Raw genomic sequence first — 16632 nt, forward strand, 5'->3', positions numbered from 1 at the left:
TCTCAAAAGGAAGAGAGAGTCTGCATTTTTGCACTGCCAGTATCTCTAGTTAGTGACTGGACTGGCACTGGGCAGCCCCATCTGGTGTCCAGGAACGTGGAAAGCCTGTGCTTGGGAAGCCATCTGCCTTTCCTCCATCTCCACAGAGTCAGTGGCTGGGACAGTTTATTTGAAATGACCTTAGAAAACTGGGCTTATTTTGCTGGATTTTGCTCCAAAATAAATTATCTGAGAATTTTCCTGGACATTGTTACTTTAAATTTCCAGAACAGCGGATGCCTAGCGCAGAATGCTGTGACTCTGGGATGCTGTTTGAAGTTTTCCTGATAACTGACCTGCTTGCTGTGGGCCTTTGTGGGTCTCCCCCCTACCAGTGTGGACCTCCAACGTGGTTCAGAACATGATTGCTGCTTTTGTCCGTCAGCCGGCCAACTCTGACCGTTGCTGTCCTGCCTTTAAGAATAAGACAGGAGCTTCCATTCCCCACTCACATGGATACTCTAGTGTTTGCCTTTGGTGCACTGTCTCCGTCGGCATGCAAGCTGAGCACTAGAGAAAGTCTGGTAGATACCATGTCACTGCTCATTCTGTGGCAAGCACTAAGAACAGTACAGTTTTGGAGATTAGCGTATGGTGAACTAGAATATTTTTCATATTTTTAGATCTTAACGTCAGCCCCCATAACCAAGAAAAGTTAAACAGAGTCCACTGGTTTCTGTATGTTGGGGGACAAGACACAAGCAGTCTGCCTTCTAGGCAGGTGTAAAGGTAGGATGTTGAGGACCCTGTCTACCTAGATGCCTGTGTGGTCATAGCTGCAGGGTGTTTTCCTGAAATGGGAGCACGGAGTCAAAGGAACTCTAGTAGATATTGCCAGACCCTCCATAGAAGTTGTGCCCTTTTGCCTCCCTCCTTCAATGCATGAGAGTGCTCGATTTCCAGAGTATGTTGTCAGACATTCAGATTTCTGCCGGTCTGATGCATTAAAAATGATATTTATATACTCTTGGGAATGAGGTCCAAAATCTTTTCTTATGTTGAAGGCTATTTATTTTTCTTCCCTTTGAGATGTCTCTATCCTTACCTATTTTTCTGTTGGGTTACTGATCTTCTCTATTTCTTTATATGCTAGAGAGAATAGCCTTTTATCTGTGTAGGAGTTGCAGATATTTTTTCCAGCTTGTCATTAGAGTTTGTGGGGGGGTTTTCCCCTCAATGCAGAAGTTTATTTTCACAAAGTTCAGCCCGTCCCTTCTGTGGCTCCTAGATTTTGAGTCATGGTTAGAAACGCCTTCCCTACTCCAGGATTTTAAAGAAATGTACCTGTATCATTTCTTAGTATTTTTATAGTTTCATATTTTACACCTAATCTTTTGATTACCTGTTTGGAGTTTTCTCCTGGTATATGGTTTGAACAATGGATCCATCATTTTTTTCTAAATAGCTACCCCCTGGTCTCAGTAGTCATTGTTTCAAGGCCTGTGTTTATACCACCAATTGAAGATGCTACCTTTATCATATACTCCGTTTTTGTATATATTTGGATTTATGCCGTATTTGCTATCATAAATTGTGCTTTGGTGGAAGAGAGAAATAGTATTGTGGTACTCAAAAGACATCCTAGTTGGAGGAAAAAGAAAGAGGCATCATTGCTGATAGATACAGGACAAAGACCCTAACAAGAAAGGAGAGCTATTTGTGTGGGTTGGTTGATTGTTTCTGAAGTATTATTTAAGAGAGCGCAGCAAGAAGAAACAAAGACCGGAGCGAGCCCCAAATCAGAAGTGCATTGTTAACCAGATCTAACGTGTGGTTTTCTGCACACAGAACCCAAGGAATCCGTGCTAATAAGTCACCATGGGTTTACACACACCCCATCTGGGTTTGAATGCCAACAGGTACCAGTGATTTGGAGTCTTCAAGAAACTTAATAAACATAAGAAAATGCTGGCAGTTACTGTCTGTTCTATTTTCTCCCCGTCCCCCCAGGGGAGGGGCGCTAAAGAGTGAAAAAGAAGTGAGTAAACCTCCCAGCCCTTTGCAGAATGAAAAGTAATGTTTTCTAGAGATGGGTAATCTCAGAAGCTTTGCTTTAGGAATTTCCATTTTGAATGATCTTGACTCCTTCTCTGCCTCTCCAAATACTTTCCATTTGAGGAACAAAATTTAAGAGGGAGGTAACCTAACCTGGCTGTGGTAGTTTATCTTCCACCAAGCTCTAGAAGCCAGGCAATGCCGGCTCAGGAGGCAGCATAGGGGAACAGGCAAGATCCCAGACTGGGCATTAGAATTCCTCAGATGTTACCCTTCTTTTGCTGCTAATTTGCTGAGGGCTTGCTGCCCTGTGTACTTTCTTCCTACCTACAGATGGAAGCGTAGTCCCTGTCCCTTCCTTTACAGTGCGACAGCACTAAGTCAGCGAGGGTAGAAAGCGCTTGCTTTCATTCAGCAAGCTGTGTGCTAGCCGGCCTCTTTGAAAGAGAAGAAATGGATACAGAGTAATAAAGGAGGATCCTTGGCTTGTAGAGCTTACAACCTGGTAGGGAAGCCAGACTGTTAGTGAATAATAAAGGGCCATAGTAGAGACTTAGAAGACATGGGAACTGCTGACGAGACAGCAGCCAGCTGCCCAAGTGTGCTCGTGATGGCAGGATAGAGGAGGTCATATCTGAGCAGCAGCAGAAGAGCATCACAGACCGAACAGCCGTGGAAGCTTGTTTTTGGTCCTCCTGACGCTCCGAGGCTTTACCTAGCCCTCGGTTCCATCCTTCTGCTATCATTCAGTGAATTTGGATCACCCTGTTCTACCGGCATTGCTGGAAAATCTAGTTCTGTTTTTGCACATCTGGGTTGAGACAGGGATGCCTTGTATCACTTTGGTATGTACACAGGAATATATGCGTTAGAAAAGCCTATGGTTTGAAGATGAAAACATGGGAGGAATGACCTGGTTTTTACATCCTCATTTTCCTGTCCTTTGAAGAGGGTGGGGACGTTGTCTTAGGGATGATTTGCTCTTAGACAGAGTGATGGTGATTGAATTCATCCAAGACCAGAATTAACGGTCAGGCTTTAACTTCTCATGTTACATAGCCTCCTTCTCTCAGTGATGAACCCTAAAACAACTCTGCTTCTTTAACTCCATTGTCTTCTGCCCCCAAGTAGGGCTTACATTTAGTATGAAGTTCTGTTTGGTGGGTTCTAAACAGTAATGGTCTAAGATAACTCTGCAAAACAGGACTTATGTGAAGGTCCAGAGCCCCGAGAAAGCCTGGTTTCAAGAAAGGGGAAGAAGCAGAGATGGGGCGGAAGGGGCGGTGGCGGGTGGGTGAGAAATGGGCCAGCTCCTAACGGGCTTTCAGGCAAAGAGGAAAAGAGTTAAGATTTTATCTTGAGTCTTAAGCAAGCTAGAGCCTGGGTTCCATAGCACCCTGAGATTTTCAAGATTTCCTGATAAATACAGCCTCTCCGCATGAAATCAAAAGAACCAAATCAGCAGAAGTCCTTAATCTAAATGTAAGCTGGTTCTCTCATGCTTTGCAGTTTGTTGTCTGCTTAGTCTCAGATGGACTTTTATTGCCTCTTTAATTGCCTCTGTCGTTGCAAAGCAAGAGAAAGGGAATGGGATCAAGAATGCTCTCATCAGGGGCACCTGGGTGGCTCAGTGGGTTAAGCCTCTGCCTTCAGCTCAGGTCATGATCTCAGGGTCCTGGGATCGAGCCCCGCATCTGGCTCCCTGCTTGGTGGGGAGTCTCCTTTTACCTGTCCCTCTGCTCCTCCCCACTCTCTCTCTTTCTCTCCCTCCCTTCCTCTCTCTCTTTCTCTCAAGTAAATAAATAAAATCTTAAAAAAATTAAAAAAAAAAAAAAGAATGCTCTCATCACATTTTGAAGATCAGCTTTGTTAAGGACTCCGTGGTCTCTGCTTTTTGAGTCCAGATCGTGTCATGGCAGGTGGCACTGTCCTACATCATGCCAGGTGTTTCTTAGCCGTCTGCCGCTCTGGAGTGCTACAGAGGGCACACCCCGTGGGGCCAGCCTTGTAGTGGAAGCTGCTGTTCTCCTTACGTCAGATTCTCTTCTGCTTGCTTTGTGCAGGAGTTCAAAGAAGGCCGCAGAGCCAGTCACACAGCCCCGCAGGTCCTCTTCAGCCACAGGGAACCGCCTTTGGAGCTGAAAGACACCGACGCTGCCGTGGGCGACAACATTGGCTACATTACCTTTGGTGAGCGGCGTCGGGGGTGCCTTCCCGCTGCGGGAGACCTGAACAGGGACAGGACTTTGTTAAAATGTGGAAGGGGCAAAAGCAGGCATACCAGATCATTCTGTGTCAGTGCGTTAACTGTGGGAAGGAGTGCCATAGTCCTCTTTTTTTTCCCCCTGTTTTTCTTAAATGCTGGGAGAAAAAAAATCTAGCCCCTGGTGTCAGGTGTTAAGACTTGGGACCACATAAGCACCACAAAGCAGCTGGGTGGGAGAGAGTTCTCTGGCATTTGGTGTTTCTTGGTTTTTTGCTTCCTGAGCCAGCGCTCCAGCCATGATGCACTTATTCCACTGAAGAAATTCAAGTCTTCCCTTCTGGTTGCTCCAGACCAGTGAGCTGGCTCAGGATTATAGCTGACGGTTTGAAGTAACCGCTTGTTCTCACATGGTACCCGATGCCACTGAGATGTGGCCTTTTGTGAGATTGGAGTCCCCTCACTCCTAATGGTGCACCTGTTGATTGGTGATGAGCCCGCCAGTTTACCATGTTTTCCTGAAATCCGAACTACACATTTTCTGTCGTGTGACGTCTTTGAGGTTGGAACACAGCTTACAGTTCACGCGTGCCACACGCGTTAGTTGGCAGCCTTTCTCTCTGTGGTGCATATAAACTGTCCGGTTGTTGGCATCTTAGATCCTAGGCCACATAGTTACCTCTGGTTCTGGTGTTTGTTTCTTCTCAGTGCAAATGGACACCGGGGTCCCACCTTTTCTTCTGAGGTATTCCTTTTCATGTTAGCAAAGCCACCTAGTTGGAGGATTTTACTGTTGCCAAGACCACTGAGTAGAGTAGGTGCAGGAGACGGGGAGGATTGCAGAAAGCTGAAGGGAGGGGTGAAGAGGGCAGAGTGGCTGCAGGGGGCTTCAGTGCATGGTGTCCTGGGAGGGGTTTTTCTCATGCTCGGCCAAAGCAGCTCCTGCTGCCTATTCTCATCAGGAAAGTTGAGGTCCTTGGAGCTTACAATGTTTAGTGTTCACAAGACCACTGAATCTTCTGGAACCAAGTGCCTCTGAAGGCCAAAGCACCATGGATGGAGGATAAGCAGGCTGTGTTTCCTCATACTAATGTCAAAGATAAGGTGTTTTCTCCAAAGTCACCCCACCCCCAGCCAGTGGTCCTACCTTCTCAAGAGACCATGACCTAGAGTGATGCCCGGCACTAAGCCCTTTCCCAGGGGAGCCCTGGTTTTCTGCCATCACCTCCTCCATTTTCCTTGACATAGCCTCCATTTGCACTCACTGGGACCCGCCCTTTTGTAGTACTTATCCCTTCCTTACTGGAGGAGAACACCTTGTCAGAGCCTGGGCTTAGTGAAACAAATGCATTCTCCTCAGGCAGGGAGAGGTCAGAGCTGACTGTAGGCTCCGATCTTGCCGCCCTTTGGCCTTGATGTTACCCTGACATCTTATCTGTGCCCCTGCCCGCAGTGCTGTTCCCTCGCCACACCAACGCCAGTGCTCGAGACAACACCATCAACCTGATCCACACGTTCCGGGACTATCTGCACTACCACATCAAGTGCTCTAAGGTGAGGCGGCATTGTGGCACCTCGGGCCTGTGCTCCAGGTCACTCTCCACCAGAGTTAATGGCATAAAAAGTCATTTCTGCGTGGGCTGCCCCTGGCTGCCTCAGTCAGTAGAGCATGTGACGTGATCATGATTACAGTTGTGAGTTTGAACAGCATACTGCGGGTAGAGTTTACTTTTTAAAAAAAAGTCATTCCTATAGTCCAGGCTGTTGCTATGAACTCTAATGGTTCTGGAGACTTTAAGATACCTTGGCCTTCCTTCCATCTCTCCCCACTACCTCTCTGCACAGTAGAGAATGAACATGTCTCCAGAAAGGGTTGCCCTCCGGCTTGCCTGCATGGACCTGTGTCAGGCCCAGGGCATATGTTCCCAGACCTTCCTGATAACTTCTACTGAAAGCAGAGCTGTCTTTCTAGGACATGACTGCTTCAGTACCCATTGTGTTTGCTCCCAGGCCTATATCCACACACGTATGCGGGCGAAAACATCTGACTTCCTCAAGGTGCTGAACCGTGCACGTCCAGATGCCGAGAAAAAAGAAATGAAAACAATCACGTGAGTAGGGCAGTCTCACAGGCAGGACCACCCTCCTTTCCTGATTTCACCAAGAGGAAACTAGTGGATGTGGGTGACCTGGCCCTCCAGGTGTCTGGTAGCTGCTGCCTACATGGGAAAGGCAGACAGGGTCGGGCCTGGAGCCACTTGACTGACCAAAAATGGGATGGACAGGTTTTCAGTCCTGAGTGGGCCTGGATGGATTTCCTTGTTTCCACATCTTCGTGAGCTAGCAAAATGTCAGCTAGGGAAGACAGAAAGGGGCCTTTTTACCGAGATGCACTATGTTCTCTTTGGGCCCGAGTTAAGAGGTCAGTCCTCAGGGTCTTCCTGGAAAAGGGGAGAGATTTGCTTACAGACATTCAGCTGAGTTAACGGGCCTGCAGCCACCCCTATTTTTATCCCCTGGTCTGCTGCTTGGCAGGAAGTTGCGTGGAGACGGAGTTATCTTTCTCAGGGATGGAAATGCTGAATAGCGCTCCCATGTGTGGCTCCGTGCAGGAGAGGCCAGTGTGGCCTGGAGCCTAGGTAGGGATTAAGGTCTTCAAGCAAAATGTCAGGTTTGGATGCCCCTTCTGGTGAAATTTAGGCGATCCTGTTCTCAAGGAATAAGTGCTTATCTGCCAGCTTCTGTGCCCCTTAAACTCAGGTCTTAAGGTGAACTAAGCTTCTGCACACCCCTCCCAGCCAGCGTATTTACCAACACCAGCTCCTCTCAGGGATGACCTTTGGCAGGTATGGTGTGCACAGGGCTCCAAGTTCTCCCCTGGCACATGAGGCCTCTCCTGCCAAGCTAGTTTCTGCTGCCACTTGACAGGATAAGAGAGGCGCCTGACTCTTGGTACCTGAGCTGAGGGTTTTCAGTCTCAGGAACATCAGAGCAGTGGAAGTCACTCCCGATTTCCTTGGGTAAAGGCTTATAAAAGCAGTGGAAGTCATTCCCGATTTCCTCGGGCAAAGGCTTTACAGGCCGCTTTATAGGCTAGGTAGTAACTCGCTGTAGCGCCCAGAGCCTCAGGAGGGGTGTTCAGGCTGTAGTTGGGTCCTCTGCTTCCAGAGAGGTGTCCAGAAGCCATGGTGGCAAATTCACAGCATCACCCCTTCTACTCTGCAGCTTTGTGGCAAGGCCAGAAATGGGCAAAACCAACACTGTGGGGAGGGCATATGTCCTAGGACACAAACGCTGTTTCCACCTCTTCTAGAACCTGGCCTCCCTCCTGGAGTTTCCAAGGTCCCCTGCCCCTCTGGCTTTCCACGGAACCTCTTTTGTCACTTTGGTGACCTCGAGCGTAAGGCAGCCGATGCTGTGCTCTTTCCAAGGCCAGTGGAGAGACTGGCTGGGAGGTGAACGGGCAGCTGGGCACAGCAGAAGGAAGCCTGACCCGTCAGTCCATCCCACACCAAATAGGAAGTCTGGCCTTGTAAATAGTCCATAAGGGGCTGCCTGTGTCATCTTTAGCCCTGTAACTTCTCGTCTGTTCAGAAGAGCCCACCAAGGCAGCCACCACCCAGTGTCTCCCCACAAGGGTTCTCCCCTATCCTGGTGAGGAACTGGGGAAGGGTAGATCCTTAAAACAAACAAATTGTCCGTAAACCTCCTTCCTGGGGCTTAAAAAGAGCAGCTCTGCCTTTTTCTGTTCTGTGACCTCTCTTTAGAAGAGATGGGCCCCAGAAAGGGGGAGGGGGAGGCAAACAGCCATATCCAAGCTGAAAACCAGGTCGTGTTACTAAGGATGAGTAGGAGAAGCCAGGACCCCCACCCCCCATTCCCGGCAGCAGAAACGGGCTGCATGGAATAGGATGGTTTCCTGGCTTGGTGCTCTCTGCCAGAATCGAACACTCAGGAGCTTTGCATGGTGGGATGGGGCTGTGGGGGAAACACTACGGTTTCAGTCTGGGCTGGGTGAGACATTCAGGACAGGAATATTTAGCCCCCAATCTTTGCCCCAGTTTCCCGTGGTTCTCAGCCCTAGCTTCCAGGCTGCTTTACCAAACGACCTCTGTCTTCAGGAGCCAGCCTGTTCCCAAAGCTGGCCCTTCCAGAGAAATACTGGATGGGATAGAAGGCCGAGATTCAGGAGCCTAAAGTCGGGCGAGTGTTCTGTAACCGAGAGTGTGGTCACTGCAAGGCAGCACACAGTTCCTGTACTTGGAAGTTTCGAGCATCCTGATCCCATGGGGACAGATTAAAGGAGCTGCTATTTGTGAGCCTGAAGGGGTGTAAGCTGTGTAAGAGGAGCCCAGAGCTCTCGACCTGGAAGAGGGTTAGAGTCCTGACTGAAGTTCGAGTAGGTCTAGGCCATCCAGACACCGTGGGCCAGGGACTGTCTTGTCTAGCTTGGTACATCGAATGTCCTTGTGGCCTTGGTACAGGTGCTCCCCGGTGTCCCCAAAGTGTTCAAGCAGGAGGAAAGCTGATGAAGTCTCTCTGGGAGCTGGGGCTTATTCCGGGCCTAGAGTTCCCACAGCCTCTAAGGAACTTTCGCCCCTGTGTCTGGTGTCCCTGGGATCACATCCCCAGTCCAAGAGTGTGGGGCGACAGGACAGGTGAGCCAGAAACTGGCCTTCACACTTCTCTCTGCTTTTGAAGGGGGAAGACGTTTTCATCCCGCTAACTCTCGGGAACAGGAAGAGGAGGCGGCTGGCAGCTGAAGGCGGGAACACTTGCTGCTGGATAATCGTAGCTTCTCAACGTTGCCCCTCTTCAGGTTCTTAAGGGATTCTCTGTTTTGGTTCCATTTTGTACACGTTTGGAAAATAATCTGCAGAAACGAGCTGTGCTTGCAAGGACTTCATAGTTCTCAAGAATTAAAAAAAGAAAAAAAGGATTTCCACTTGATCAACTTAATTCCTTTTCTTTACCTTCCCTCCCTCCCTCCCTTGCCTTCCTCCCCCTTTTCCAAGCTGTTGCGCTTTGCAATATGTTACTGGTAATGAGTTGCAGGATAATGCAATCTTAACTTGTTTTCTCCTAAGTATTTGAGTTCAAAACTCCTGTATCTAAAGAAATACGGTTGGGGTCATTAATAAAGAAAATCTTTCTATCTTACATGAGAATTTGCTGGGTTTCTAGACTGAATCCAAAAGAGAGAGGAGGGGGGAAGAAGAGTACACATGGTGCTGCCCTTAAACTACAGATCCAAATCTGGGAAACCTTAGACCAGGAGTCCCTCAACCACCCCTTAGAAGAGAAAGAGGATGGCTGGTTAGTGAGCTCTTGGTTGGCGGTTCTGAGTAAATGTGAACGTGCTTCCTGTAGAGCCTGCTTGTTACCAAGTCTGGCTGGCTGTAGCCGAGAAGCTTCCGGGACTGTGATAGTCACATAAGTGTTTTCTGGCTTATTCTTTTTTTTTTAAGATTTTATTCATTTATTTGACAGAGACAGCAAGAGAGAGTACAAGCAGAGGGATTGAGAGGGGGAGAAGCAGGCTTCCCACTGAGCAGGGAGCCCAGCTTGGGGCTCGATCCCAGGATTTTGGGATCATGACCTGAGCTGAAGGCAGATACTTAAGGACTGAGCCACCCACGCTCCTCCTGGCTAGTTCTTTAATCATGGATAATACACAACATTTCCCACAATGAGTTCTGTGGCATGTGTTGTTCTGCAGAACATTGATGGGTGTTAGGGTGTGGGCCCAATGTAGACTAACTGGCCACCCTTTCTCTTCCCACACAGGATCCCATAAGACTGGCATTCCGCAAAATTCCCTTTGGAGAGATGCTTGCCTAACAGTATCGAGCCTAGAAATGTATGCTGGCCCCTAGCTAGCAGGACACTGATCCCAAAAATAAAATCGTTCAGAATATTCAATAGAGAATGGTAGGAGCACTTGAAATGGTCTAAGGGCCATCCTGGCAGGTTTTAGCTTCTTGCTTTCCCTTTTAACTTGTCTCCATCTAGTGCAGTGTGTTTCAGGATGGTTTTAAGACTCATTCGTGAATTGTGAGCTGTCCTGATATTTTTGCTTCCTGAACTGTTATGAGATTCATATGCAGCCGTTAAGAAATAATATAGAATTTCTGTGTGCCCTTCACCCAGCTCCCCCCAGTGGTAGCATCTCAAATGACTGTAGTGTGGTATCTCAGCCAGGACCCTGCCCACAGTCTGGCCTCTGTGTGTGTGTGTGTGTGTGTGTGTGTTGGGGGGGACTATGTATGTCTGTGTGTCTGTCACATGTGTAACTTTATCATTGGCTTTTTTTTTTTTTTTTTTTTTTCCAATTTTTTTTTTTTTTTTGGTTTTTTTTTTTTTTTTTTTTTCTGAAGATTTTATTTCTTTGAGGAGAGAAAGAGCAAACACAAGTGGTGGGAGGAGAGTAGCAGTCCCCCCACCCCCACCACAGAGAAAAGAGCCCAGTGCAGAGCTCAATCCCAGGACCCTGAGTATTGATTTTGGAATGTGTTTTGGTTATGTACACACGTCTTGATTAGATTATAAAAGCCTCTCTCTCCCCCCCCTTTTTACTGTGGGTCACAGTCAAGAAATCTGAAAGCTATAGGTCGTTCAGTCACCCAGTCATTTCAGACTCCACTGAAATGGGCTCTCAGTTCAGGACATAGCTCAGTCCCCATCCCAACAAACCTGTGCGCTGGGGAGGAGTGACCCCTTGTCCCCCACTTGTGGTGGTGGCAGATGTGGAGAAGACAGCTCCGGCCGCTGTGTCAGCCCTCTCCCACTACTTAGCAGTTGCCATCTCCACTCCCTTTGGTCTCATTGGAAGTGAAGACTCTTGAGTTCAAGCAAAGCTACCCACCCCTGGGATTGCTGAAAGCACTGTAGTGGCTCTGAGGGGCCCCTGTTGAACCTGGCTTAACCCTAACAGGAAGGACCAGAGTGTCTTCTGGCCAGAGACCTTGGCCTCAGGGTTTCCTGAGGCCAAGGTCCTGGCTAGGCTTGTGCCCAGAGCCCTCCAGAGGCTCCCAAGGGCTTGTCTGCTCTTGCCTAGGGGGGAGTGAAGAGTGTTGACAGTGGCCCCTTGAGGGCAGCCAGGATCCAGAAAGCCCCGGTGCCACCTCCCTTCCACAGGTCCAGTTAGCGAGTACCCCAGCCCCTGCACACCACTCGTGCTCAGCCCCAGGCCACCAAGGTCAGCAAAGAGCTTCAAAAAGGAAGCCCAAGAGGATTCCCTGGCAGGCCTGGGCCCCACAATAGAGGCTCTGCAGGAGGAGAGGAAAATGGGGACCACAGAGGTCGGCCTGCAGCTAGAATGGAGGGTCTGGAAACTATCTGCACCACAGCCCTCCTATATAGGGGCCAAGGGGAGAAGGCTGGGGTTGAGTCCACGCTAGAGATGGGTGAGGGAGCAGAGAAGGCCTGGATGGTCCAGTGAGGAGGAGACAGGACCCAGGCTTCCTGGCCCCTGCTGCCTAAGCCACTCCCTTCAGACGTCATCCCACACACAGTGTTTAGACAAGGCAGTGAAGAAGAAACACAGACATCCCGGATCCCTTAGGGAGGAGGCCAGGGCTGGGAACAGAAGGAGGTCTGTTTATTCCTGGCAGTCCAACATCTGAGGGGGCCGCACACCCACTTCTGTCCAGGCCCCAGGCTGAACTCTCCCAGAGCCTCTGACTTCTGCCCGACCAGATAGCGTGGGTCTGAGGGCCGGCTGCTGGAAGCCAGCGTCCTCTGGCCGCCAGCTTGCTGGAGGAGGGGTTTGAGGCTGGATGCTTTCCTCTTCCCACTTGCCGTCCTAACAGAAGTCCTGCCTCCCCGGTTCCCCTGATCCTCTGCAGGATGGGCACAGGTAGACCCCTCGGGTCCACAGCCTTCAGCTCAGGTCTCCTCTCCCTGCCCTTCCTCACCGAGGGCACCGAAGTCCCCATCTCAGTCTACCTGCGCTCTTGAACAGGGAAGTCTTTCCCCATGTCTCATCCCCAGCTTTCTTGCTGCGGTTGTACCTGCTCCCTCACACTTCAACCTGCTTCTCTCTGGCACCCCAAGGCCTCACTTGATACAAGTGAAAATTGGAGCTTCACACCTCTTGGCTCCCTAGCCTTGAACTTGCCCTTCCTCTCCTGTACCTACTCCGCTCAGTGTCTCTGTGGAGCTGAAGTGCCCTTCTCCTCTCGCTTTTTGTGAGCTCTCCATCTGCCTTTCTCTACAGAGCTCTTAGAGGGGGCAGGTGGCTGGAGGGGAGCGACAGGTAGAGGGCAGGAATCCTAAAAATGTTAATAACCGCTTCCTGTGGGCCTGGTGTTCATCTAAGTCTTCACCACACATTAACTTGGGGTTCGTTCGCCATAGGTGAGCACAGTACAAGCCCCCTTCTACAGATGAGGAAACGAAGGCAAAAGAACTTGAGTAATTTTCCCAAGTTCACACAGAAGAAAAAAAGATCCCAAGATTCTAAGATTCATACCCAGGCTTTCTGCCTCCAAAACTGGCTCACACCTCTTACTCATCACGGAGGCCTCCTGTGTGTCAGGCACTGGGATATACAGAGTCACATGTTACTCTGTGATAGTCCCCAACACCCCAGAGAGGTGATTTTACTTGTATTTTACACGTGGGAAAATTGAGGCCCAGGACTAGCTTGCCCAAATGCCACACCTCCTAGCCCAGAGCCACTTTTACCTCCTAGCCCAGAACTAGACTCAAAGCAGTTGAGAAAAGTATCGAATGACCCCAAATTCTAGAAGGAAGTTTGGCTTTATAAACCAAAAGGCCCATCAGGTGATAGGATGGAAAGATCCTCAAGCTCCAAACAGCCCCACCCCTGCCACCATCAGATAGTGCTCTTCTGAATTAACTTAACGGAGCTAGGTGTGCTGTTGGCTGGTCAGCACACCCAGGGGTTTACAACACATCAAATGTAAATGTATTCGTTGGGACAAGAAGCAGAGAGGGGTAGCTGAAACCCTGATTCCTCAAATTCTGATTCCTCCCCGACTGGATTGCATTTCTCAGATTAGCTAGGCGTGCGGCAGGTGACAGGGCTCCCCTGAGGTAGGGGATCTGCCACCTCGGTGGCAAGCTACAGCTGGTGGCTGGGGAGGGGGGCACACAGGTACAGGATAGGGGGAGGGCACTGGACAAAGACCGGCCAGCCTCCCGACTCCTGCCGCCCAGCCAGTGCCAGGCTCCACCCCCCAGAGGCGGGGCCAGGCTGAGCCCCACCAACCCCAGCTCCAACCCTCCAGAGCACAGGCTGGGGCAGAGCCTGGGCAGCAGAGAGCCTGGGGCCCTGCAGTACCCACAGAGTGGAGGCACCATGCCCTCACCGGCCACAGGGACCACAGACAGCGCAGGAAGCCCTGCAGGCCCGCCTACAGCAACTCCCTGACCCCCAGGGACAAGCCCAGGCTGGGCCAGCAACACCTGCCTTCCAAGAGCCATGTGAGTAGCTACGCCCTCCTCCTTGCCGCCCTCCACGCCCGCTGCCCCCACCCAGCACCCAACCTCACCTGGAGACCTCAGCCCCAGGTCCTGAAGAGGCCATTGTAGCCAGCCCAAGCCACCAGAGCCTCCACGGTGTGCAGGTCACGGGCCAGCACACCACACAAGGTGGCCCAGGGTCCAGCCCTGCCTTTCATGCTGCTCCTGGGGAGGAGGGGTGAGTCTCCCACCAGGGGAGTGCTGGGACCTCCAGCCCCAGACGAGAGTCCAGGTTTGAAGTCAGGAGCCCTGAGGTCTCATGGGGTTTAATAAAGTTTGTGGCGCAGGGACAAAGGGAACAGAAACTAAAGGGCCTGCTAGAGAGGGAAGGATGTCCTGGGTCGAGGGCTCAGCGTGAGGGGTGGGGGAAGTTGAGGAAGAGGATATAAGCTGAGGAGAGGGGAGAGGGGCAGCAGCTTGGCAGGCCTCAGTGGGCCTGGGGGGAGCTGGAGAGAGGAGGGTCCTGAGCTCAGGGAGACAGTGGTGCTCTCAGATCCGGTGACTTGGGGGTGGGGGCAGGTAGGAATCCTTTCCTTATTGACTTTAATCCTAGCAACAGGCGCTGCTCACCTGCCGACAGTAGCAGGAGTTTCCCCCTGGGCCTGGACCCTTCCTCCTCCCCACCGTGTGGCCTTGGGGCCAAGGTGCCGGAAGAACCGAGAAAGGAAAAGACAGGGCCAGATCGGAGTCACAGAACGGCCAGACCCTGCCCTCGGGCTCCTCCTGCCAGCTCCCTGAGATGTGGGAGCTATCCTCCTTGCCGCTGGCATCCTCCTCCTCCCCGGCAATTCCTCTCTTCCTCCAGTTCCCAGGAAGGGCTCTGTTGCCAGTGTGGTGCAGATGAATCAAGTTTATGGGCTGGAAGTCCTACCCAGAGGCTGCTCACTGAGCTGTAATCGTTATGTACTGGGGGTGGGGTGGTGGGGGCGGGGGGCAGGTTAGGGGAACAACCTGCCTTCCGTGGCTGTGGCCTGTCACTGACTCAGGTGTTCAACCAGCCCTGCCCTTGCCTCTGCCTCACTCACTCCTAACCTGACCCCCCCAATCCTTAGCAGCCTACCCTCTCCCAGTGCTCTGGTGCCAACCAGGCTGGGAGCATCCGAGGACAGGGACCCCTCCTTCATCAGAGCACCCATCCCTAGCCCTGGCCCCAGCCCAACCTGAAGGAGGCTCTCAACTGATCTATGGCCAGAAGCCACGACACACCAGCCAGACCCTGTTCTCCCTTTTGGCCAGCGTGGGGCCTTGCCTTGTGGAGGCGGGGATGGACAAAATGCTCTGGGGCTTTGGGGCTGGGTGGGTCCACCCTTTAGTCTAAACGGAGGCCTTAAAACGGCTGCCCAGAGAGGGTGGGACAGGTAATAGCACTGGCCAACACGGGTAGAGCCTGGGGAGTTGGGGGAATACAGCTGCCCCTCAGCTCCAGCCCATGGCCAGCACGCCGGGCATACTTGTTGCTAGAGGGGACTTCTTAAGAGAAGCCCAGAATATGAATTTTTATGTAAATTTCAATAGGCAGTTATTTGGGGGGAAAAATTGTTCTCAGCAAACAAGATAAGGCCCGCAGCCTGCTGCTGTGTGCCCTCTGGACGACTGCCCAGCGCCCCCTAATTCTGGCTGCCCATCTCTCATTCAGGCACGCTGGCTGCTGCTCCAGGCCTCCCCTGTCCCCAGGCCAAAGATGACCGCCAACAGCACCAGGGAGGCACCCAGCCCGGTTCCCATGGGGGCCCTGGGGCTCTCCCTGGCCCTGGCCATCCTCATCATCGCCGCCAACCTGCTCCTGGCCTTGGGCATCGCCAGGGACCGGCACCTGCGCCGCCCGCCCACTGGCTGCTTCTTCCTGAGCCTGCTGCTGGCCGGGCTGCTCACGGGGCTGGCGCTGCCCGTGCTGCCCGGCCTCTGGAGCCAGAGCCGCCGAGGCTACTGGTCCTGCCTCTTCCTCTATCTGGCGCCCAACTTCTCCTTCCTGTCCCTGCTCGCCAACCTCCTGCTGGTGCACAGCGAGCGCTACATGGCAGTGCAGCAGCCCCTGCGGCCCCGCGGGAGCACATGGCTGGCCCTGCTCCTCACCTGGGCCGGGCCCCTGCTCTTTGCCAGCCTGCCAGCCCTGGGGTGGAACCATTGGGCCCCCGGCACCAACTGCAGCTCCCAGGCTGTCTTCCCGGCCCCCTACCTCTACCTTGAAGTCTACGGGCTCCTGCTGCCTGCCGTGGGGGCCGCCGCCCTGCTCTCTGCCCGTGTGCTGGCCATGGCTCACCGCCAGCTGCAGGACATCCGGCGGCTAGAGCGGGCAGTGTGCCGTGGCGCGCCATCGGCCCTGGCCCGGGCCCTCACCTGGAGGCAGGCAAGGGCACAGGCCGGGGCCACGCTGCTCTTCGGGCTGTGCTGGGGGCCCTATGTGGCCACCCTGCTCCTCTCAGTCCTGGCCTTCGAGCAGCGCCCGCCACTGGGGCCAGGAACTCTGTTGTCCCTCATCTCACTGGGTAGCGCCAGCGCAGCAGCCGTGCCCGTGGCCATGGGGCTGGGGGATCAGCGCTACACAGCCCCCTGGAGGACGGCCGCCCGCAGGTGCCTGCGCATGCTGCCCAGAAGGGCCCCCCACACTGGGCCTGGCCCCCGCACAGCCTACCGTACCAGTAGCCAAAGCAGCGTGAACCTTGACTTGAACTAGGGGAAGGGCCTCTGCTGGCTCCTGCTCGAAGCATCTGTCCATCTCCGCCACCAAGGCAGTCTCCTCTTGTCTCCCCGGCCCTGCATCAGAGGCCCTGCCCTTATCTGACCCCACCCTAACCTAATAAACTCTGGCCAAGTCACGGTTACCTCATTCTGCTTCTCCTAAAGGGGGTGGGGAGAGAACTAAAGTCAGACGTGCATCCACAGAGATCCGACTCCTTCAGCATCAA

The 16632-nt window shown here is 52.3% G+C and overlaps 2 protein-coding genes across 4 annotated transcripts in view; both read left to right on the plus strand.

The window, feature by feature from the left end:
* LOC111144070 (actin related protein 2/3 complex subunit 2) overlaps positions 1–9402 on the plus strand; it is a 35866-nt gene extending 26464 nt beyond the window's left edge. For all 3 annotated transcript variants that reach the window (XM_022498374.1, XM_022498205.1, XM_022498294.1), the window contains 4 exons: positions 4098–4224; positions 5691–5791; positions 6248–6348; positions 8939–9402. In XM_022498374.1, the coding sequence (XP_022354082.1) occupies positions 4098–4224; positions 5691–5791; positions 6248–6348; positions 8939–8963 (354 nt within the window). In that variant the 3' untranslated portion in view covers positions 8964–9402. The remainder of the gene's footprint in view (positions 1–4097; positions 4225–5690; positions 5792–6247; positions 6349–8938) is intronic.
* Positions 9403–14895: 5493 nt separating this feature from the next.
* On the plus strand, positions 14896–16539 carry LOC111142190 (G protein-coupled bile acid receptor 1). The gene has a single exon (XM_022495205.1). The coding sequence runs from the start codon at positions 15408–15410 to the stop codon at positions 16398–16400; it is 993 nt and encodes a 330-aa protein (XP_022350913.1). The 5' UTR covers positions 14896–15407; the 3' UTR covers positions 16401–16539.
* Positions 16540–16632: the final 93 nt, after the last annotated feature.

Source organism: Enhydra lutris, unplaced genomic scaffold, assembly GCF_002288905.1.
Source record: "Enhydra lutris kenyoni isolate GAN:26980312 unplaced genomic scaffold, ASM228890v2 scaffoldscaffold1, whole genome shotgun sequence".
NCBI classification, from domain to species: domain Eukaryota; kingdom Metazoa; phylum Chordata; class Mammalia; order Carnivora; family Mustelidae; genus Enhydra; species Enhydra lutris.